Genomic DNA, 25,524 nt, shown 5'->3' with positions numbered 1-25,524 from the left:
ACTGTTTACTAAATGAAGAGGATGATCCATAACCAAGATAATCGTTAAGATAAGTAGGTTGATTGTATATTGTTTTCTTTCCCTCCCTAAGTGTATTTGATTCTAGCTAATTAGGAATTATTTTATAATGAATTAAATTAAAGGTTAAGACATCCTCTTATAACGTTAGCTTTAATCAAGCAATCTTAGCATTCAATACTTCTTGGACAGAGAATAAACATATTCGAAAAGGTTCAAACAAAAATCATACCAGGACAAATATCATTCTCGCCACATTGGGTCCAAACCTGTTAACACTCGTTTTTTCTTCTTCTTATCTTTCTGCACTAAGACTTAACTTTCTCTCCTCTCTTGGAGATGTCTCTTGTTAAAATGCAGGGATTTTTTCCTTGAAAAGTTCATTAATCTAATAAATGTTCAGTTGATGTGGCATCTGGCACCATCTTGCTGATTTCATTTTAACGACTTACAACTTACGCATAATGAACTTTTGCTTATTCACCAGTGTGTTGATGCTATTTGTGTAAACAATGTTTATTGTTGGCAGAAATGCCCTTGTCAATTATGATATCGTAAATATATCCGTAATTTATTCATCTTCTTAGAACATATTATAAAAGGAAAAAATATTTATTTTAATATCATAAGCAGAAATATGGTGCACTAATATTATGTAGTCAAATGGTTTCTGATTTTTTTCGAGTATTTCATATAAACGGATATATCGGATAACGAGATATGTAACCGACAGGTGATATGGAGGATTTACAATGTATTATCCACTAAAATCTTGTTGGAAATGCTATGCCATGTCTTCTGGATTTACAAGTTATTATTCCTTGTTCCATTTGATAATCATCAAGTATTATAATTCTTGCAGGAGAGTGAAACGAAAGTTAACGATGAACAGTATTTTGAATAAAGTATCAATGTTCAATATATATAAAAGTAAATAGTTATTGATAACATAACAATTTATAGAGGCATGGTCGTAAATTTATGTTTGTGATTGTTTAATATTTGTGAATGTTCTAGATAAGAGTGTAAAATCCGACAAGGAAAATAATCCCAGTCACGCCAGTAACCAGGCTGGGTAAGACCGGATGTTTTCTGGGATGATTTCTAAAGTTGGTCACTCGCCAATCGGTAGGCTTAATGCTAAGGACCGTGGTTCGGAGCCCACGTTAAACTTTAGGCCCAGTCCAGATAAACCCATAGTTGGTAAAAGGAGACTTTAAAATATATTTTTAAAAAAATGTTAATTAAAAAAAAAATTGTAATTAATTTTATATAAATTTCTTGATCGTTTCTTATCAAATTTTATCCTATTTATATATACTCTTTTCATTTGTTAATGGAATGTTAAATCATGGGACACATGAACTTAGGTTAAACATTGTGGCAATGAAATATCAAATCTTTAGTTGTTTTTGTTTCACCACACCATTTGCAACTAACTTTATAATTTTGACATACATTTAACCTTCACATACAAAAATAAAACTAGGGGAATCACACAGAATGATTGCCAAAGGTGTTACGATATTAAAAAAGCAAAAATGAAAGAAATCTGTTAATGAATCAATGTTATTTTCGAAACAATAGAGGGCACTTGACCGATTTTTTCCTGTTCACTTTCTACAAGTTCAGAAATAGTTTATTTCATTTCTGATAGATGGAGAATGTTGAAATCGTCATATATAAATCAAAAAAATCAAAAACACGAAAAAATTCTAAACATAAAATAGAAATAATCAATTTTGTTACAAGTTTTTAATGATTCATTATCGATGATATGATTGTGACGTATTGGTTTTCCATCTCTCTGTTATATGCCAGTAATTAACTCTATAATTCGTATGAAAAACATCATTGTCCTATTTTTGATTGACTCATCATTTATTTCGTATGAACATTTTGTTTCAATACATTTCTCAACAGGTATAATGAGGCGTAATTAACTATACAAATAACAAGTGGTAACCTGGAGAATTGTTTAGTATCAGTGAACAATATGTTTTCAGAAATGTATCTATCAACGCGAGGTAAAATATTTATTCACGCCCACTGTCCATATTGTTGATTTAAATATCACATAATAACATTACATTACAAAAAATGCAAGAATTCTGTAGCGTTATGCCTGTATAGTTTTAGTTTAATTTGAAAACAATAGAGGGCACTGGGTATGATTCTATTGTTGTCATTGTTCTACGAGTTAAGAAATAGTTTATATTTTATAGGTGGTTAATATAAGCAACTAAAACTGCAACACGCAAGTAATAATATAATTAAGTGGTGCCGGATATGGAGAATAAGGTTCAACAAGAGTAAATCTGTGAATATTTAATTTATCTATAACAAAACTATCAATAAATTTGTATAATCTTATTATCCCATACAGTAACAATGCTAACTAAATACTTTGGGATGTACTTTGGTGTAAAATTACTTTGGGAGGTGGGGGAGTTATGGGGATGTTTGAGAAGACCAGTCTAAAATGTAAAGGTCAACTTAATATGGCAGAAGCTACTTGGATAAAAGGTCTGAAATAGGAGACAGTAAAAACACTGAACAGTGCCACTAACTTTTATTTTATTAGAGGTAAATATAATTAATAATATAAGTACCTAACTCACTGTAGAGATATATCGTAAGTTAGTCAGCAACGTCTCGTAATAATATATTAATAAATATATATAAAAACATGCTTAATATTGATAATGTTAATGTTTACAAAAAAATTAAAAGTGACATCACACATTGTTATTGTAATATAAAAATAATCACATTAATGCAAGTTTTGACTTGTTAATTATGGGTCACTGATATTGGCGCCACTTGAACCTAGCCACTCTATTGTTATAAACATATTTGTAATTCGTTATTGACTGATAAAAAGTCGTAAAAATAAAACTATTAAATTATGTTATAAATGACTATGATATTCAGTTATGATTCATCATTTAATTATGAAAACTTAATAGATTTCTGTGTGTTAATTTGTTTAGAATAGTCTAATAAGACTGTTTGATATTTTGTGTTCTATAACATTAAGTAAAACGGCTTTTTTGTCAAATTGTATCTGCTGTATACAAAAACTAGTAGACAATAAATGAAAATAGCTCAGGTTTAAGCGGTCAATGGAAAAAAAATGGGCCATATATTCTGAAAGAATATTACGAAATTTTAACTTTTCCACTTCTGAATAGTAGAATCCTCTTTCATTACAAACCAGCAGTAATCTGCTCACATTTTAGCATTCCTTGATGACGCTTTTCTATCTGTTTCATATCCTGCTCGTCACTCACCATTCTAAGATTAAGGAGAAAAAATCGAAAAGCAAATGCAAGAAATGTATTTTTTTGAATACTAACTCGGAATTTTCAGCTTTTAGATAGATTTAGATTTCAAGATTGCTTAAAAATCCATGAATTACTTTCTTTAGAGATAATCAAGCCGCTAACTCTTTCGCGGTAAGATTTTCGAATCGAATTCATTGTTTATTTTATAAGTGTTCTTATTTGTAGGCCAACAAAAATGCCGTTTTTTAATTTAGTGTCACTTAATTTAGAGAAAACAGTTTTCTCAAGATCCTTTACCAAGCTTTGTATGTTAGGGTGGAAGAATCACATTTTCTTGCGGAATAAGAGGTTCATATTTAGCGTTTGATTTACCACAAAGTCAGTTCTCTTTGACCAATCTTTAACTTCATGGTGGTTTTTGGTGTCTCTGCTGTCCCACAAACACAGAAAACAACAATATTTCGTGAAACCCACCTGTATAGCAAGCAATATAGCAACAACTTTTAAATCGGTATAAATTTTCCCAATTGTATTCTTTGTGTTAGATTAAGTATAAATTTACTTTCATGTTGTCATACGTTTTTTTTAATCACTGAATATGCAATAGGTATGGAAGGATATACCACTGTCATTGTGGTGTAATACAGCTTTTGAGCTTATAATAATAGTCACACTATTACTAAGGAACGTGACGTGCTCGATAACCATATTAACAGATAATGGAATAAGGAAATTAAGACACGTATTCTTGTTTATGTTAGAACATTTATTGTTGAACATTTGAATTGTGTCACACAGTGTAATTTATTTATCAACGTATGACAAATAAATAATACAACATAACATAACATTCGAATCTTAGTGATTTCATATCAGTATCACAACATAAAAATGTTTTGCTTTTTGAACAGTCATAATTTGGCAAAAAATATTGTTGGTTGTTTCTTTTATGTGTCCTTTAAACATTAATAAATACTTAGTATAAAAACAGATAGTAAAAATCACTCGAAAAAATACCTAAAATTCATGCCTCTAGACTAGAATATCTCCTTAATTTTTTTTTTAATTAATTACATCTTACATTCGATATGCTTAGTTATACTAATATAGTATGTATTTCCTAAATTAAACTAAAAGTAAACTACTTGAGATAAAGTTAAGAATATAAGTATATTACTTCCTAAGAAGACTCACATTTTCTTGTGGAATAAGAGGTTCATATTTAGCGTTTGATTTACCACAAAGTCAGTTCTCTTTGACCAATCTTTAACTTCATGGTGGCTTTTGGTGCCTCTGCTGTCCCACAAACACAGAAAACAACAATATTTCGTGAAACCCACGTGTAATCCAAACAATATAGCAACAACTTTAAATCGGTATAAATTTTCCAATTGTATTCTTTGTGTTAGATTAAGTATAAATTTACTTTCATGTTGTCATACGTTTTTTTTTAATCACTGAATATGCAATAGGTATGGAAGGATATACCACTGTCATTGTGGAGTAATACAGCTTTTGAGCTTATAATAATAGTCACACTATTACTAAGGAACGTGACGTGCTCGATAACCATATTAACAGATAATGGAATAAGGAAATTAAGACACGTATTCTTGTTTATGTTAGAACATTTATTGTTGAACATTTGAATTGTGTCACACAGTGTAATTTATTTATCAACGTATGACAAATAAATAATACAACATAACATAACATTCGAATCTTAGTGATTTCATATCAGTATCACAACATAAAAATGTTTTGCTTTTTGAACAGTCATAATTTGGCAAAAAATATTGTTGGTTGTTTCTTTTATGTGTCCTTTAAACATTAATAAATACTTAGTATAAAAACAGATAGTAAAAATCACTCGAAAAAATACCTAAAATTCATGCCTCTAGACTAGAATATCTCCTTAATTTTCTTTTTAATTAATTACATCTTACATTCGATATGCTTAGTTATACTAATATAGTATGTATTTCCTAAATTAAACTAAAAGTAAACTACTTGAGATAAAGTTAAGAATATAAGTATATTACTTCCTAAGAAGACTCACATTTTCTTGTGGAATAAGAGGTTCATATTTAGCGTTTGATTTACCACAAAGTCAGTTCTCTTTGACCAATCTTTAACCTCATGGTGGTTTTGGGTGTCTCTGCTGTCCCACAAATACAGAAAACAACAATATTTCGTGAAACCCACGTGTAATCCAAACAATATAGCAACAACTTTAAATCGGTATAAATTTTCCAATTGTATTCTTTGTGTTAGATTAAGTATAAATTTACTTTCATGTTGTTATACGTTTTTTTTTAATCACTGAATATGCAATAGGTATGGAAGGATATACCACTGTCATTGTGGAGTAATACAGCCTTTAAGCTTATAATAATAGTCACACTATTACTAAGGAACGTGACGTGTTCGATAACCATATTAACAGATAATGGAATAAGGAAATTAAGACACGTATTCTTGTTTATGTTAGAACATTTATTATTGAACATTTGAATTGTGTAACACAGTGTAATTTATTTATCAATGTATGACAAATAAATAATACAACATAACATAACATTCGAATATTAGTGATTTCATATCAGTATCACAACATAAAAATGTTTTGCTTTTTGAACAGTCATAATTTGGCAGAAAATATTGTTGGTTGTTTCTTTTATGTGTCCTTTAAACATTAATAAATACTTAGTATAAAAAATAGATAGTAAAAATCACTCGAAAAAATACCTAAAATTCATGCCTCTAGACTAGAATATCTCCTTAATTTTTTTAAATTAATTACATCTTATATTCGATATGCTTAGTTATACTAATATAGTATGTAATTCCCAAATTAAACTAAAAGTAAACTACTTGAGATAAAGTTAAGAATATAAGTGTATTACTTACTAAGAAGACTCACATTTTCTTGTGGACTAAGAGGTTCATATTTAGCGTTTGATTTACCACAAAGTCAGTTCTCTTTGACCAATCTTTAACTTCATGGTGGTTTTGGTGCCTCTGCTATCCCACAAACAAAGAAAACAACAATATTTCGTGAAACCCACCTGTATAGCAAGCAATATAGCAACAACTTTTAAATCGGTATAAATTTTCCAATTGTATTCTTTGTGTTAGATTAAGTATAAATTTACTTTCATGTTGTCATACGTTTTTTTTTAATCACTGAATATGCAATAGGTATGGAAGGATATACCACTGTCATTGTGGAGTAATACAGCCTTTAAGCTTATAATAATAGTCACACTATTACTAAGGAACGTGACGTACTGGATAACCATATTAACAGATAATGTTTTTAACAATGGAATAAGGAAATTAAGACACGTATTCTTGTTTATGTTAGAACATTTATTATTGAACATTTGAATTGTGTCACGCAGTGTAATTTATTTATCAACGTATGACAAATAAATAATACAACATAACATAACATTCGAATATTAGTGATTTCATATCAGTATCACTACATAAAAATGTTTTGCTTTTTGAACAGTCATAATTTGGCAGAGAATATTGTTGGTTGTTTCTTTTATGTATCCTTTAAACATTAATAAATACTTAGTATAAGAATAGATAGTAAAAATCACTCGAAAAAATACCTAAAATTCATGGCTTTAGACTAGAATACTTCCTTAATTTTTTTTTAATTAATTACATCTTATATTCGATATGCTTAGTTATACTAATATAGTATGTATTTCCTAAATTAAACTAAAAGTAAACTACTTGAGATAAAGTTAAGAACATTATTACTTCCTAAGAAGAATCACATTTTCTTGTGGAATAAGAGGTTCATATTTAGCGTTTGATTTACCACAAAGTGAGTTCTCTTTGACCAATCTTTAACTTCATGGTGGTTTTTGGTGTCTCTGCTGTCCCACAAACACAGAAAACAACAATATTTCGTGAAACCCACGTGTAATCCAAACAATATAGCAACAACTTTAAATCGGTATAAATTTTCCAATTGTATTCTTTGTGTTAGATTAAGTATAAATTTACTTTCATGTTGTCATACGTTTTTTTTAATCACTGAATATGCAATAGGTATGGAAGGATATACCACTGTCATTGTGGAGTAATACAGCCTTTAAGCTTATAATAATAGTCACACTATTACTAAGGAACGTGACGTGCTCGATAACCATATTAACAAATAATGTTTTTAACAATGGAATAAGGAAATTAAGACACGTATTCTTGTTTATGTTAGAACATTTATTATTGAACATTTGAATTGTGTCACACAGTGTAATTTATTTATCAACGTATGACAAATAAATAATACAACATAACATAACATTCGAATATTAGTGATTTCATATCAGTATCACTACATTAAAATGTTTTGCTTTTTGAACAGTCATAATTTGGCAGAAAATATTGTTGTTTGTTTCTTTTATGTGTCCTTTAAACATTAATAAACACTTAGTATAAAAATAGATAGTAAAAATCACTCGAAAAAATACCTAAAATTCATGCCTCTAGACTAGAATATCTCCTTAATTTTTTTTAATTAATTACATCTTATATTCGATATGCTTAGTTATACTAATATAGTATGTATTTCCCAAATTAAACTAAAAGTAAACTACTTGAGATAAAGTTAAGAATATAAGTGTATTACTTACTAAGAAGACTCACATTTTCTTGTGGAATAAGAGGTTCATATTTAGCGTTTGATTTACCACAAAGTGAGTTCTCTTTGACCAATCTTTAACTTCATGGTGGTTTTTGGTGTCTCTGCTGTCCCACAAACACAGAAAACAACAATATTTCGTGAAACCCACGTGTAATCCAAACAATATAGCAACAACTTTTAAATCGGTATAAATTTTCCAATTGTATTCTTTGTGTTAGATTAAGTATAAATTTACTTTCATGTTGTCATACGTTTTTTTTTTAATCACTGAATATGCAATAGGTATGGAAGGATATACCACTGTCATTGTGGAGTAATACAGCCTTTGAGCTTATAATAATAGTCACACTATTACTAAGGAACGTGACGTGCTCGATAACCATATTAACAGATAATGGAATAAGGAAATTAAGACACGTATTCTTGTTTATGTTAGAACATTTATTATTGAACATTTGAATTGTGTCACACAGTGTAATTTATTTATCAACGTATGACAAATAAATAATACAACATAACATAACATTCGAATATTAGTGATTTCATATCAGTATCACAACATAAAAATGTTTTGCTTTTTGAACAGTCATAATTTGGCAGAAAATATTGTTGTTTGTTTCTTTTATGTGTCCTTTAAACATTAATAAACACTTAGTATAAAAATAGATAGTAAAAATCACTCGAAAAAATACCTAAAATTCATGGCTTTAGACTAGAATACTTCCTTAATTTTTTTTAATTAATTACATCTTATATTCGATATGCTTAGTTATACTAATATAGTATGTATTTCCTAAATTAAACTAAAAGTAAACTACTTGAGATAAAGTTAAGAATACACTTATACACTAAACAAGTTCGTGTGGTTTGGTTCGCTTCAATCTTCTGATTTCCTGCGTGTTATTCAGTAGTTGTATTGCTTCCACGTTGCTGTGATTTAGCAAGTTTCCCAAATTGGCTTTTGATTTTAGGCCAAGTTGAGAGTATCTTCCGACTAACCAGAACAGTTTATTGACTTTGAGTCTAATTTATTCTGTTTTTTGTCTGACATGATGTTCCCACTTTAACCTACCATCAATTTATAATCCGAGGTCTTTGGCTGAATCTGCTTGAAGTTGAAGTTTTTGTCATTTCGCCGCAACGTAAAATTAACATGGACAGATTTAGAGCTATTAAGTTGTATTTTCCCCTCTCTAGTCCATTTCTAGATCTTTTTGACTTGTGCTTTATCTACAGCCTTAGACCTAGATACATCTTTTACCATGATAACTGTTGTTGGAATATCAGCGGTATAAAGTGGTCCCAAGACACTATCTTGTGGAACTTCAGCCGAAAGAGGTTTGAATGTTGTGTTGTGAATGCTCCTTCATGAGAAACTCTAAATTTTCTTTCGAAAAGATATGATTCCAACAGTAGACAGTAATTATGCGGTAACAATTTGCTCAATCAATTTGAAGAAATCTGTCGATATCCATTGTTACGATGGAACAGCCGATATAATTCCTTCTTAAAGAATTATATTTAATTACCAGTAAGGTGGAGCAAGTTGTGACATTTTGTTGACACTATTACTGCCTCCAGTCCTAATTTCGGATAAAGAACCATCGGTCATTAGTCTGATTCTGAATATTTCTCTCTTAAAATGACTTAATTGTCTTGAGTCATACTTACTTAAAATTCTATGGCATCAAATAAGAAAAGGCGTACCTCTTCAGCTCGCAATATATTATAATTAAAGCAGATTCTTCCAAAAATTCGAAATAATTTTGAATCAAAATAGTGTGATGGATCATCAATAATCTGATGGATATTGTATCAAAGAAAATCAAATATTTTGTTGCATTAGAAAGGCGTTTGCAGTTAATTTACTATTGATATTATGTAAGATAGACATTTTAGGCTATTTATCATATTATAATTAACATATAATTATATTTATTATTACTTTCAATGCATAAGTATCTGTACAGTCAGATCAAAAAAGTGTTATTGTGCATTGTGTTAATAGTCTTTTAGAATATTTAATAGGCTGCAACTACTGAACTGGCTGTGATATTTCCTGAAAATACGAGGAACTGTTAAACAACTGTTAAATTCCATTATTTTGAGATATCGCTGCATAAACGTTTTCCGTTCAGTATTATTGAGTTATTTAGTTCAACAAGTTCAAAATTGTATTTCCGATTACTCTCCTTGTTCCATTTTAATAATCTGGTCTTTAAACTCATCAAATTCGTTTAGAAACATGGTGGTGTTGCTTCGTAATATCCCAAATGCAGGATTTCATTTCAAGGATTTAAAAGTGGTCATTTTGATGTCAATATCCAAGTTAGGTCCGGCACTATCAAACTCTCAAAGAACGTGGAGCTGGATGAATATGTTTCCAACCATTTACAAGTGAAGGAAAAGATGCAGATGGAGAGAAAATGGTTACCATTAACTCTTTCAACATCATGGTTATTTTGTTTGTCAAGTCAAAAAAGAAGATTTATCTGAGGTATACTGTGATCGACGATTAAGTTCTTTTAGTAACAGCTTGTCCCAGTAGAAGGACTGTGTAATAAACAACATCACCATTCATAGTTCTTACCATTTTTTGATTATATTAATGTTTTTTGGTAGAAAACAAGGGATACAATAAACAAATGAAGTCAAATTCTATTCAGTTTAAATATATTTTTATTATTGGTATTTTAGTCTTAAAAAATAAATAGGCTTTCATCATTGAACTGTTGGTATCAAAAAACTGGCCAGAGCCAAACTAAACAACACGTAACTTAACAACAAAAATACCCATTTATAAACAACAAATCGTTAAGTCGTGGGCATACGAGGAGCTCCATTTCAGACGCTGCACGTAATTTGATCGGAATCTGAAATGGAGACTTCCGTAGTAACATTTTAACATATTCATCTTCCAGTAGGTGAGGGGCGAGATTCGGCGTATTTTTTAGTTATAGCAGATACTCGGTTCGTTGTAGTGCTTCTGTTATCGTTATTGTAGATTTGCGTGTATTCTTCGGGAGATAAAGATGTCGCTGTGTGCGCCTAAGTATTCGATTAATAATAAGAGGCAACTGTAACAATATTCTCATTGACTAAAGTAAACCTATCGGCCAAAAGCTTTAGAAACGCAATTTAACCGTTAGTCCAGTCATATTAAGGGTTTCACCTCGAAATGTGAAATAATAAACTGTATGTAATTAATTATTTTTTAATAATTTGCATTATCTATATTATTTGCATTATGCTGTAAGTAGCTCAAACTGTTGAATGTATAACGAAATGTTTGAAATAAAAATTGTAGAGAATTTTATTACCAATAATACTCGTAATAAATGACCTTTGATATACCTTGATGAGACTTTTAAGACAACTATTAGTACGTGTAAATAAAGGTTTATAAGAACTTACGGCTTATTATCTCTCATTTTGAGGTTGATTCTCTTTTTTTTTGTCTTATATGACCGGACTACATCTAAACAGTGTCTCTGAACATCGTCTAACTTAAATATTTCTCAAAAAATATTCCTAAAGCATTTGATCAGTAATTAAGCTACAATTTACATCGTTCTCTGTACACTAATATCCTTTTGGCCACTTTCTATATTATTTATATGTATATTGCACTTTAAATTATTGGTTTACAAGGCTTTACATAACTCAGTACATAATGCACCGTACGTTTCATGTTCACCAAGCATTACGTACAGAAAACACAGGATTATCTAAACATGTCGTCTTCAGATCCTCCAAATGTCGGAGCAATTAAAAGGTTTCTTTTTACCTGAGTAATAATATATATGTACGTATATATCAGATATGGAGACGACAACAGTACTTCGAAAAAACGTTTACGTCCTTATGTTACAGCCTAAAGCGGTTTGTTCAACGAACAAGAGTAAAATAATATATGTATATATATAGTTTTTCCTTTTGTGATCTTATTCAAGGTGGTTCTCAACTTTAAATGCTTCTCGTCGCCCAATCAGTCCCTCGACAATAAAAAAAATCGCCTCGCGAAAGAAACCAAAACGGAAAGCTTGTCTCTAAAAGCAGTTAAAGTCGAGAACTGGGTCTCAGCTGTTTGGCTGGCTGTGGTATTGGATGTGCGGCTGTCCGTTGTTGAATTCTATCCCCGCGAACGGATGGATCTCCATGTGAGCTTGAGTATTTTCTTGATGTACCTGCAATTTAAGAAAATGTAGATATTTTAGGATTGAGGTTATCAGCAGCTTGCAATGGATAAATCAAATTTAGATCTATATCGGGTTGATAAACAGGAAATGTATCCATGGTAGATTCTATATCATTAGGTCGAAATATGTTAGCTAAGTATTTTGCGAACAATTCAGCTTTTCCATCGTTGCGTCGAACCCATCCATTTCGATCATTTTTAGTTGGCGGTACTCGAATAATTGGTCTTTTAAATCTTCGACTTGCTTTCCATAGCGAATAATCTTTGTCTGCTTCTGGGCTTAATTCCCTTACGTGTTATTGAAAGTAATTCTGTTTATATTCTTTGATCTTTTGATTTGTCTGATTACTGATTCTATTAAAACTAGTTTTGTCTGCAACATTTCTGGTTCTGTGCCATATTCTTCTAGCTTTTCGCCTTTCTTTTATCATTTCTCTAATTTCTAGGGGGTAAATTACTTCATATTCTGATTTCTCTTTTGTAGCTGACCGAATTTGTTCAGTTATATTTTTGGTTTGTTGCTCAAGATCATCTATACTTTTAGTCTTATTTTAGTCTAAAAGTCTTATTTTTAAACTCATTTGTTCCTGCAGTATTAATCTGAGTTTGTCCCAGTCAGTATATTTGTTGGTAAGATTAGGCTTTTTGCTTTTCTTAGGAGTATCAAGAATAAATGAACAAAATCTCAAACAATTGCAGCTTTTGGGGCGCTGTTAGTGCTATCACATAAAATCAACAATCTTACAAATTTATTTCATGGGAACTCCGAATATGGAATTTAAGAACTACAAACGCTATTTCATCAGAACAATGATATAGTTAAAATGTTCAAAATAACATTGGCTCGGATGCCATCTAACAGTCATAATATCGTCACCAGATCTAACCAAGCACCTGGCGAGTACGCGAGGAGATTTAGTTCTATTGTGATTGTCGCAAAAAATTTGCAGGATAGATGTAGACGATTAATAATACACTTTGTTCTATTCTTACCTCTATATTATCTGAGTCGTACTTAATTCCCCTTTTAAATCGTCCATACAGCGACGAATAAGGCAAATTATAGTGGATGGCTGCTTGATTAATAGACATGTGACCTAATCTGATGAGAGAACGATTCCATTATTTATCGGGTTGATGTTCGAGACGACCGAACTCACCTGACTGCCTCCAGGGCTTCGCCCATCGCGTCTTCAGACCAGGGCGTTGGGTTCGATCGAGATAGTTCGATGCCTTCTCTCTTGCATCTACCGTACAGGGTACCGGTGGGTATCCCGAATTCGGTGGAGGCTTTTTGGACGGAAGTCTGACCTGAATAACGAGACGGTGACGATGCGGAGGACAAGCGAGACGACTTGGTCGAGATAACGTACCTGTTCGAATCGATTCTAAAGCTTTTTCCAAGTCTTCGGGGGTCCAGGTTGTTGGTGCGGCATTAAAAGGTGCTGCCAGTCTTATGCCCTCTCTTCTGGCTATTTTATATAAGGTACTGCTTGGGATTCCTAAAAAAATCGAGTGGCAAATTGGTAATTGAATGGAACCTCGTGTGCTGTTCAAACATATAGTCTACCCAAAGAAATTTTGAACGTACGTCATCAAGATGTTTCAGACAATAGTTTCCTTATCATTTTATTCCAATTAAAAAGAGACACAATGATAACTTCGAGCATGCAACCGAGTCAGCATGCCAAAGTCGCTCGGTTGTCAAACGTATGCAAAATTTTTCAAAACAATTGCAATAAGGGATTATAAACCGGCAAATGTTGTTTTAATGCTTTGCTTGTTTTGATAAATTTAAAATCGCTATTTATTATTATACTGATTGAAATTTCCAAAGCCAGACAGAACAGATTGCGTATCTAATCAGTTACATTGAACAGGACCGGTATGACTGAGGCCTCCTCTTGCACATTTATTTCTTTGCCATATACGGTCGTTTCTTTGCAATTTCTTGGTTTTTGCTTTTAAACTCTCCAATAACGCTATATATTATTCACTGTTGATGGTATTTCCCCTCTAAAGATAGTCGATGAATCCCAAAATACCGAGGCCATAACCTTTACAACTGATTGTTCTGCTTTCGGGCGCTTTGGATGAGGTTTACCAGTTGCTGTCCACTGAGATGACTATCTCAGTGGACTCTCTTAATTCTGGAGTGAAGTGATGGATCCATATTTCATCCACTGTTACATATCGACGCAAAACTTCCAGTCTGTTACGTTGAAATATGGCCAAACACTGCTCAGAATCATCAACACGATTTTGCTTTTGGTCAACAGTGAGCAAACGCGGCATCCAATTTCGGATGAATGCAAGAACGGATTTAGTGTGTTACCACCTCATTTGGACGTCCACTGCCTTCTGCATCATCGGCGTCTCTATGACAATGTTTGAAGTCAGCAACAATTTGCTAGTGCTTTAGCGGCTATGTGGGCAGGCTATAGCTATGAAATGTTGAAACTTTTATTGTCAATAATATAATTTTCTAGAAGTTCAAATATTTTGGTCTATATTTTTCATTAAATTAGTAAAATCATTTTGTTGTAATAACTAATAATTGTCTAGAAAAGTGTTTCATTTGAATTGAATCCTATGTTTTATTAAAAATATGACCAAGGATTACTTAGAGATAAATACAGTGCATACCATAAGCTTTGCTTGCTTTATTAGCTGATATGGTACCGGTCCTTAACGCCTCTAGTGCATTGTTCAAATTTTCTTCGGTCCACGATTTTGTGGGGCCTTCTTTTTTGGGTGTGTCGATACCTAATCGATGCGCTCGCTGCCAGAGCGTTGTGGATGGAATCCCATAGGTAGCTGATGCCTGAAAACAGATAAAACGAGTGTGTATTCCACGCTCCTGTCAAATGTGAAGAGATCTCACTTTCGTTAAGCTCATGTTGTGGTTTTTTAAGGCATCAAGCGCCATATCCATGTCCTCTTGCGTCCAAGTCTTGGGTCCGCCACCAGAGTGGGGTCTTTGACTGTTCTGGTGCATATTGTCGCTGTGACCGTTAGATTTAATGCTCGACAAATCGCCATTATCACCAGTATCGTTCATATCTGAAAACAAGGAATTATTTAAAGACATTTTTATGTCTCTAATATTTATTTCAAGGCATTTTCTTGTATTTTCAATATAGAGTTGCTTGAGTAAATTAAATGTGAAATGGAAAATGGGATTCTGTAAATTATTATGTTTGTATTATTGGGTAAGATCTGATCTCGGGGTCGAATCTGATATTGAAATAGATTGCAGAAGCTTCACGATGAGTAGACAAGGCCGTAAGATTGGTATATATTATAAATATAGTTCTACATTCATTGAAAATGCTTGCATCTGTTATTTGAATTGAATTGGTGATGTTGGTGTAAAGCAATTTTATTGTATTAGACCCGATGTCCTTTCGGGAATACTTTATTCATTATATATTCATTTATATATTTTATTATTTCTCTTCATATAATTGAAGGGGGAGTTTTTAAATGAGATATATAAGTGAGTTTGTATATATTTTGTGTTCATTATAGAGGAATCAAGAAATAAATTAAAACCAGACCAGACAAAGGGATCAAATATGAGGACATCACTAATATGTTAGAGTAAATATAATTAAAATTGTCTATACATTTCAAAAAACGAAATTTGTATCTTATATGTTGATTACCCTTGGGAAACTTAAAAAAAAATGAAATAAAGAATAAAATGCATTAAATTAAGGTCTTAGATGCTCTAATTTTAGATTAAGTATGATCTAAATGAATGGGTCCGAAGCAAGGATGAAAGAGCTGAATTATTCACAGAAGATTTAGCTAACGTATTCCTACCGAATGATATAGAATCTACAATAGATATAAATTCTGTTTATTAACCCGATATAGATGTAAATCTGATTTCTGCAATGGAAGTTGTCAAAAGAAATTAACAACAATCTTAACTCTAAAATGGCTTCTGAAATTGATCATATTTCATCTGGATTATTAAAAGAGCTGCTACAAAGAGCAATAATAATGCTGACATATATATTCAATGCCGGTTTGAGACTGAACCATGTCCCGTAATGTCTTATGTTTGCTCCAATAATTATGCTTAAAAAACTTGACAAACCGGCAGAACAAGTGGGATCTTATAGGCCTATTTCGCTGTTACGTTATTAGGCTGCTAAATCACAGGAACGTGGAAGCAATACAACTACAGGACAACACGCAGGAGATCAGAAGATTGAAGTGAACCAAACGACACGAACTTGTTTAGTGTATAAGTTGGGAAAGACATACTGATGTATTAATCCCGCATGTGTATTAATGCAAGTAAACATAAAAGTATTAATAAATTAATTTCTATATTAAGATTGTTCTAAGTAGATCTAATATACGATGTAATTCATTAAAAAACTATTTGTGGTACTTGATTTTGATTTTAAAAGAATATTTCTTCGTGAATTGTTGGTTTATATTGTAGCGATACGACGGTTATGACATCCGAAACGTCGTTTTACTCACCTATTCGGCCGGGAAGCCTCGCCTGCAGCTGAGTAAAATCGGGATTGATCATCGACTGATGCCGCAGGTCGGCGACGTCCTCGTGGGACCCCATCGAGTGTTCCCCGCTCATGTGCGAGTCCATCTCCAGCAGGCTGTCCTGATCGAAGGAGCGCAACGTCTCGAACTTGATCTGGTGGATGGAATTCGCTCGTCCGTTATTCTGCGATAACAAGTGAAAGGGCGAGCTTACGTCAACCTCTTTCTTGATCTCCATCGTGTACTTGGTGGTGGCGTCGGACAGGTCGGTGCGATGGATCGGCGTGTTGGCTAACATGGCGGCCGTGTGGTCCGCCATGTCCACGTGGCGGACGGGCACGGCGGAGGGGGCGGGGGGCTCCGGCGGGAAATCGTCGGAATCGAAGGTCGAGAAGATTGCCTGGAATTAAAAATTAAAAATTACTGCGTTATTTCAAGATGTTCGGAGTTCGAAGCAGTTTGCCTCCGTCTTTGACGAAAACGGGGGCACCTGGAGGCGTGAAATTTGGCGCGGTTAAAGCTTATATGGAGGAAGAATGTCTAGGCCAAATATTTTTCTGTAATGTGCCCTACTAGTAAATATATTCCAATAGGACCAAAAACGCCCAAATCAAGCAACCAGGATTAGTCGTCAGGTGACACAAAATATATAAACAAACCCAGAGAGTAGCCGTGCGAACTAAGGGTTTAGCTCGTCGACAATAACGTACGAGAGTCACTATTTATATTTCGGGAATAGGAAAAAAACAAATAGTTAAGCTGCGAATATATTTTTACTGTTTTTCAAAGTACTCGCCACGATGATCAATATGCTTTTGCATAGGCTTAAACCAATTTTCAAAGCCTTGATTCCATTCCGAATGAGGTATCTTCAAAACATGATTTTTGAACACTTCAATAGCTTCTTCGGGCGATGAAAATCATTGACCATGTAGTTTATTCTTCACGGTTGGGAACAAAAAGAAGTCATTGGGTGCCAAATCAGGGCTGTAGGGCGGATGACTCATCAATTCGATGTTTTCAGTGCTCAAATAGTCTTTTGTTTGAGCCGATGTGTGAGAGCTCGCATTGTCATGATGAAGAACAATCGGGCGTTTCTTGTTTGTTTTCCTTATTTCACCAACGACTTCTGGCAAAAAAATGGTTGTGTATCAATCAGAATTTACTAGTACTACCATCTTCTAGAGGCACTGTTGCAATATAACCAGTTTTCCCGAAGAAACAGGACCCCATTTTCTTTGAAGTGCTTCGTGCGCGAACAACTTTTGTTGGATTTGGTTCATCTTGGAACACCCATACAGTCGAATATATCCATGATTCGTCACCTGTCACGATTTTATAAACGTCTTTTGAAGCACCTCGATTGAATTTCTTAAGCATTTGTTTGCGCCAATCGACACGAGCCTTTTTTGAGCGATTTTCAAATTGTGTGGGATCAAATTGAACGCGAACATAATTTTCGCACAACTAAGTGTTCATGTAAAATCGCATATATGATGGTGGAACTAATGCTTAGGGATGCCTCAATCTCACAGCAGGTGATATGATGATCTTGCTTAATCATTTCGCACACAGCACCGATGGTTTCACGGTACAACAGCCGATCTTGGACGACCATCACGAAACTCGTCGGACAGCGACCTACGACCACGATTGAATTCACTAAACCAGAGATAATCGATGGTGTTTGATGGAGTTTCATCGCCAAAAGTAAAATTAAGTTGATTGATGCACTCTTGTTGTGATAATCCACGTTGAAAATCGTCAAAATTCATCGCACGAAAATGTTCACGATTCAGTTCTATTTTTTGAGCCTACGCACTTTACGGTCATCGTATGCACCGTATGTATCGTAATATCGACGATGGTTCGCAACACTTCATTCTGGTACCTCTGAAGGATAGCTAGGTTTTATTTGTTAGTAGTACCTCACAGTTCAATACTATAGGGCTAAATGTGCCTAAGCATTGGCTTATACAGAAAAACCTTGTTATCTACGGATAATTTAGATTTACGCCTTATCATCCAATAAATTTGGTTTAGTTTAAGCCCAAGCTATTTGCGTTTTGTCACTATATGTTTTTTCCATGTGAAGCGTCGATGCATTCCCAGATATTTAACATTGTCTGCTTGCGGCAGTTCATAATTATACATTTTTACTAGCAGACTAGTCGTTCCACAAAGGGTGAATGCCACATGGGTAAATTTTGTCTCATTTGCTATGATACGCCATGTTTTCAACCACAATTCGACTTGTGTGATAATAAGACCGCTCTATCATTAGCATATGTTGCAACAGTAGTGTTTCTTGAGATCGGTATATCAGCTGTATACAAAAGATATAACAACGGACCAAGGATACTGTCCTGTAGAACACCCGAGTATATTGGATGTAGATTAGTAATTCGTCATACTGTTTCAAAATAAAATACCTGTCTGTGAGATGATTTGCAAAAGCTTTTCCAATTTAACCTTCAGTCCAGTGTGCCACACCTTGTCGAAAGCTTGAGATATACCAAGAAATGCAGGGTATCAATATTTTTTATAATTTAATTTCTTTTCTTAATTTGGCTGACTAATGTGTGTAACATGGTTGTTCGGTTGTTCTGTGTTTATTACGGAAGTCAAATTGATGGCCTGGAATAATATTTCTCCCTTCTGTGATTATTTTTTGACTCCAATAAAGTAGAGTATTTGAAAAGCTTTGGAGATCACAGGTAAGAGGCTTATAGGATGATAGGAGGAGACGTCTTCTGATTATTTCAGTGTTTTAAAAATCATAATGATTTAAGCCACTTTCCAAGTGACAAGAAAGTAATTAAGTCTTAACAAGATTCTTTCAGTAGTTAGTCAAAACCAGGAGCTTTTAAGCATTGATTTATATAATTGTTATTTGTTTTACTTCCTTCACAGTAAATTTCTCATGTGACAGATCCAAAATTGAACTCTAAATAAAATGTGGTAAGCAGAAAAAACCTTCGACAACAAAATAGAGCTAATGGACGACGCGAAAGAGAACGGAAAGAAGACGAAAAAGGAAAAATGCAGAGGAAAACCGCAAGGAATTCCTGCAACTTTTCCTTTCCGTCCTTCCCGTCGTTTTTCGCGTCCTCTTGGCGGTTTTCGGTCTCTCGTCAAAACTTCGTGGAAGTTTCGTCGTAAAAATTTTTATTGCGCTTTCTTCGGCTTCGCCCCTCACGTCCCCCATCTTCGCTGCTCGCGTGTTACACTCTAAAACGGACCAGAAAAAGACGAAATGGATGGGTGAAGGTCAGTTTTATGGTGACGGTAATGAGCAACATGTGGGTAATGAGTTTTATCTGGCAGACGACGGCGGAGGAAATATTTAAATCTTACCAGGGTCGCGTTACAAAGACATAAAACGACGGGGAAAAAGCCAGAGGCGTAGTTACCGTTCGGTAGGAGAAATTTTGGTCGAAAATTACTCGGAAATTGAAATGCGAACCTCATTCAGTGATCTTTTTCGAATTCACAGATCCGAAAAATTAAATTTTTGTTTCCAACTGTTTTAATAAACTAAAGCAGCTGTTGTTAATTAAAAATTTTATGCTATTTTACTGTAGCTTTCAATCGGGGATAAACAAAATAATATGGACAATATACAATATATAGTCTACTCATAATAACAGTGAACTCATTTCATCAAAATGTTTTATATTTTGCCTACCGCAATTTGTAAATTCGTTTTAGAATCAGAAAATATTTTCAATGTATTAGATAGACAGAATCAGAAACAGATGGCGTCTCTAATAAGTTACTTTGAACAGGAAAAAGATCATGGAAGCCCGTCTTTATCAGAAAAATGCTCTAGAGAGGTACTTTTACTGTTAAATATCAAGGTAGTGCGGTTTGAATTGAAAATATTTTTAGTGTGTTGCAGCTGTACTGAATATTATTATGCACGCAGTCACTGAAATATCTTTAAAAAATAAAAATAGTATAATCTTGGATTCACCGAAAAGATACCGTCCTCCTAAGAACCGAGTGATAAAGCGAGATCAGAGTGATGATAGCTCTATTAAAGATCCAATAAAATGTATAGAGACAGTGAGAAGCTTTTTCAATATGAACATAATTTAATACAATTATTGCAGACGAAACAGTTAGTCTGAAGAGAACTCATGAAGAGGTCTAATGGAACTTTCAAAATTTTAAAAGCATATAATAAACTAAAGGAAGACTTGTTATTTCAACTTATGTATTTAGATGATACATGGATATTTTAGAATGAAATATTGGGTCATTCAAGTTTTGTTATCCATAATAAATATTAACAATTTATTGCAGATATATTGTTCTTCATGCAGGAAACAGGAATGGTTTTATTCCTGGCGCAGAGTTATTGCTTTCTTACAAGTCCAGGAGCGACTGTAAAAAGTACTAGGAAGAAATAGTTTTTTTTGTTCTGGCCTAAAAACCAGGCGGTGGAATGCATGACGCATACCTGGTCGCGGAGACTTGCCCTGGAGTGACAAGTCGGACCGGGTTATGTGGGGCTGCCTCTGGGCTTACCAATACACTAAACCGAAACCGCCTCACAGTTGACCCCTGTGGATCACTACTGCTACTGCATTAAATTTGGGGATATGGCACCCGCTGATCGGGCAGCCGTTATTGGGCACAAGGGCCCGGCGATTTTATTGATTCGCGAACCTGAGTTAACACACAGCTGGGTACTGTTGTATGCGGGCAAAAGTTATGACTGTAGCGACGGATGAGGTCGTTTCAGTCTGGAAAAGGGGAGGAGCTTGGCGGTGACGCGGTGCTAAGCTCCCAGCATGTCGACCAGCGAACAAGCGCGTTTTCAGAAGAACTTGAGCTGAATTGTTGTTTGTGGAATGATTGAGATATGAAGTGCTTGATTTCTGGAGTATCAGTTTCCCTATGAATTTGATTATTTCTGACAAACCATGGAGCGTTTAATCCTGAAGTCCTGAGGAGCTTATTTTGGAAAACTTGAAGCCGTTTGACCTGATTGGATGTAACAAACTTGAAGTAGACATTAGATCCGTAGAGGAGTACGGACCGAATTAACATATTGTAAGATAAGCATTTGATGGAGATGGGAAGTCTGCTAGAAGGGCAGATCAAAGAGAAATAGTGCTAACTGCTCTGCAGATATGACAAATGTATTAGGGAGAAAGCAGTCAGTAAATCTAGTTTTATCAAGAATCATATATACGTAGTAACAGAAGAAACTAAGAAGAAATAGCGTTATCAAAATGACTTTACAAGGAAACAAAAATTAAACGTAATTTATGCATTGAGATAGTTCAGATAAGAATAAAACGAAATCTATGAGACAATGAGGGCCAACATCATTTGTTCGCCAATAGTTCTGATCAAGGTGTCATTTAATCTAGTTAATTGGTATTTAGGAGTGAAGTTGTTCAATGTACCTGTGAAGCCGTCAACTAATTGAGTTTCAGAATACTGAAATTTGGATAACCATATTATATATGTGTGTTCCATGTTTACAACATTACTGGAAGATTTTTCGTAATTGTGCAGGGTTTAGTCCCACGAGAGATAAACACAGGAGACTATATCATATGTTTCAGGCACTTATCCTCCTTGTTTCCTGTCATTGCCTCCCAGAATTCAGTACAAACATAAACCTGTACTGTTGGATCTAACCTACAATAAGATATGATATGTTCATGAGAGGGATCAAAAAGAAACACACAGAAAAACATCCCAGTCCCATTTGCAAATATCATGGAATAATGTTATCTTAATAATCTATTTATCTATAGAGATGACCTAAGAAAAAATCATCAGCATCATCAATCCATAGCTAGTGTTCGGGAAGTGTGTCTGTTTGTCAACCAATACGCTGCTGTTGATGATAAGGGCTAGAGACGGAAAAGCAGATCAGCTTGGTCGAGTAATAAGCCGTTAGTACTTCAGAGGTAGATGTCACTTTCTTCTCTTACATCACTGATCCCAAGAATTGGAACGGTTGAAGATTTTTCGTAATTGTGCAGGATTTAGCCCTACGAGAGATAAACACAGGAGACTATATCATATGTTTCAGGCAGTTATCCTCCTTCCTTCCCGTAATTGCCTCCCAGAATTCAGTACAAACCTAAAACTGTACTGCTACATCTAAACTACAATAAGATATGATATGTTCATGAGAGGGATCAAAAAGAAACACACAGAAAATGAAAACATCCGAGCTCCATTTGCAAATATCATGGAATAAAGTTATCTTAATAATCATTTATCTATGAAGATGGCCTAAGAAAAGATCATCAGCATCATCATTCCATAGCTAGTTTTCGGGAAGTGTGTCTGTTTGTCAACCAATACGCTGCTGTTGATGAAAAGGGCCAGAGATGGAAAAGCAGATCAGCTTGTCGAGTAATAAGCCGTTATTACTTCAGAGGTAGATGTCACTTTCTCCTCTTACATCACTGATCTCAAGAATTGGACCGGTTGTATTTCCACTATCTTAATTCCATTGGGACTAACAGTAGTAGACAATTCAATTTTATTCAATATATTTTTAAATTCAAGTCTTCAATACTCTAGGGTCATTTTGCAAGCCATACGCAGCAGCTCTGTCATGCTAAAAGCGACTTCGTCTCTGTTGAAATCATCTTCCACAAAAACATTTTGTCTGCATCAGACTTCTTGAGCTCCCTACTACAGATTTCAAGAAAATCAATACTTATAATACAGATACCGTTACCGAGTTGGAATCTTTTGGACCAATATAAACTAAGAAGGTCAAAAGAATGTTCTGTCAGGGGCTAAATCTAACAAATATTATTTATAATTTTATATTATACTATGTTTTCTTCTTCTATATATGTTAATGTTTATAGACTTGTATTTGTAATGCTATGTTTTGTCTTTCTTTGTCTATGGTTTTTATTTTTTATTATTTCATATAGTACTAAATTCTAAAAGCATCTAATGTATAACTTGAGCTCTATTCGTTTTATAAATGTTATCTTCTGAAGGATTATGGATCTTCTTGTATGCATGTATCTTCATACAATATTTTCGATCTAAACATGTTTGGTCAACAATTAGTAACAAATAAATAAATTAGTTAATGTGATCAGATCTGTTTACTACACTTTGATAAACTTCTTCGTTACGTATATTGATCTTCTTTAAGTCACCGATTATTCGAAGCTAGTCGAAGTATTTACGTTTTAAAATTTTGTTTGATTTAGAATAAGACTGCAACAGCTAAAATTTAGTGTGTTTATATTGCATACCTATATCCAAACTTGTTTTAATGCTCATTGTGCTTTTTTAAATTTCAAATATATAACTAATAAAATATAATATTTTAAAATAATGTGGATACTGACCTGCCCCGCCATGAGACCATTACTGCTCATGTTGAGTGAAGAGACGTGTCGCGTCTCAAATCCGTCCTGCCGTTGCTGCTTACGATTCTTGTGTTCATCAAGAGCTAAAACCGATACATGGCAATGTTGTTGTTTGGGAGGGATTCGAACGTCGACTACCTATAGGCATTTCATTTTCAGTCGTTCTGGAATAGTTCCGCGCTGTCCTTGTAAATTCGAGTCTTTTGTTTTTTGATTCTTTGTTTGTGTAGTTTTGATTTTGTAAGCGTCTGAAATAATAACTGATAATTAGTTAAATATATCAATATTAATATATTAAAAGCCTAATCGGATGACAATTCGTATTTCTACAAACATTCCACGATATTTCCATCATTATCCATTACTTATAGTGACGAGACCTCTTGACATTCCAGCATTGTACAATAAAAATTACGTAAATAGTTGATTTGGCTAATATTAACTAAACTAAAATAACTATAAAACTATAAAATAACTATTTTAGCAACATAATAGTAATGTTGAAATGAATAGACCGATAAATTTAAATAAATAGTAAATTGAATTCACTATATCAGGTTTTAGGACTGATTAATCTATGGTAGGGTATTTAAAATTCTGTAAAATTCGAAACAAGCCACATACAGTTATCAAATTAGGTGAATGCTTTATGTTTTATTTTTTGAGTTTATTAGCAAAGTTTTAATATCTTTAAATTATTAAATTAAGAATAATAGAGTGAAAATGGATAATATGAATTTTCAGAAGGTGAATGGCACTTATAGACTTCGATTAACGTTTCATAAAACAGAATCAGAGCCTTTTTGATTCTTATATACTATATAAAAACGATAACGATTCCAACACATATTACCTGTGTTTGTACTGCCTGTTATTATTGTCTTCCGAGTTAAGTTTCCTACTTTCCGTATCCTGTTTCGACGATGGAGAGGAGTGTCTTGAGGCGATGTATCTGAGGTAGATGTTCCGGATGCTGTTAATTCCGTTGTTGTTATCGTAGAGGCCTTTGATTTCTTAGTGATTCGGTAGCATTAAAGTCACTGTAACAAAAATATGTTAGAAGTTTTGAGAGTTATAAAGGATTATAACTTTGAAAAACTGGAAAGTTCTCAGGAGTTTATTCAGGAAGTGGATACGTTATTTAGTTTAGTTTAGTATTAAATAAGTTAAAAAATAACAATTGCAATCGACGAATAAAATGATTTTATTGTAATTACAATTTATTTAGCATTACTAATTTAATAGGACCTTAAAATATTGATAAATTCAGGGACCTGATGTTTAAACAACCTCGGCTCAGAGGTTGGACATCCTTAAGTTTCTTCTGCGCGTCGCAATGTTGCCGCATCAATTTTTGCCGTCGATTATACTGCCAAATTTGCTCCAAGCCCGGAGTCTTTTTTCTAATTAGCATTACCCTAGTTAAAAAGATATGGAACGCTGCCTGATGACCCGGAACAT

At 33.5% G+C, this 25,524-nt stretch overlaps 1 protein-coding gene across 1 annotated transcript; it reads right to left on the bottom strand.

Annotated features, from left to right (window-relative positions):
- Window positions 1-10,632: 10,632 nt before the first annotated feature.
- LOC143203401 (uncharacterized) lies at window positions 10,633-25,411 on the bottom strand. Its single transcript, XM_076415519.1, has 12 exons — window positions 25,354-25,411; window positions 24,917-25,076; window positions 24,202-24,311; window positions 24,043-24,146; window positions 16,905-17,090; window positions 16,673-16,844; window positions 15,054-15,232; window positions 14,816-14,993; window positions 13,543-13,671; window positions 13,330-13,480; window positions 13,163-13,271; window positions 10,633-12,158 (listed from the first exon to the last, which is right to left on the bottom strand). The coding sequence occupies exons 1-12, from the start codon at window positions 25,409-25,411 to the stop codon at window positions 12,051-12,053; spliced, it is 1,644 nt and encodes a 547-aa protein (XP_076271634.1). The 3' UTR covers window positions 10,633-12,050.
- Window positions 25,412-25,524: the final 113 nt, after the last annotated feature.

This window comes from Rhynchophorus ferrugineus, unplaced genomic scaffold (genome assembly GCF_030347505.1).
Source record: "Rhynchophorus ferrugineus isolate W39M unplaced genomic scaffold, kcgeb_rfMv2 rfM10, whole genome shotgun sequence".
NCBI lineage: Eukaryota > Metazoa > Arthropoda > Insecta > Coleoptera > Curculionidae > Rhynchophorus > Rhynchophorus ferrugineus.
Note: the sequence above shows the minus strand (reverse complement) of the source record. Positions and strands in the feature narration are given on the sequence as shown.

Excerpts from the sequence above, each read along its gene's own strand:
- LOC143203401 (XM_076415519.1), bottom strand. The coding sequence starts at position 25,411 with ATGCGGCAACATTGCGACGCGCAGAAGAAACTTAAGGATGTCCAACCT. Across the intron at positions 24,312-24,916 it reads AACAGGCAGTACAAACACAG|ACGCTTACAAAATCAAAACT; the intron begins GTAATATGTGTT and ends TTATTATTTCAG. Across the intron at positions 17,091-24,042 it reads ATGGTCTCATGGCGGGGCAG|GCAATCTTCTCGACCTTCGA; the intron begins GTCAGTATCCAC and ends TTTTAATTCCAG.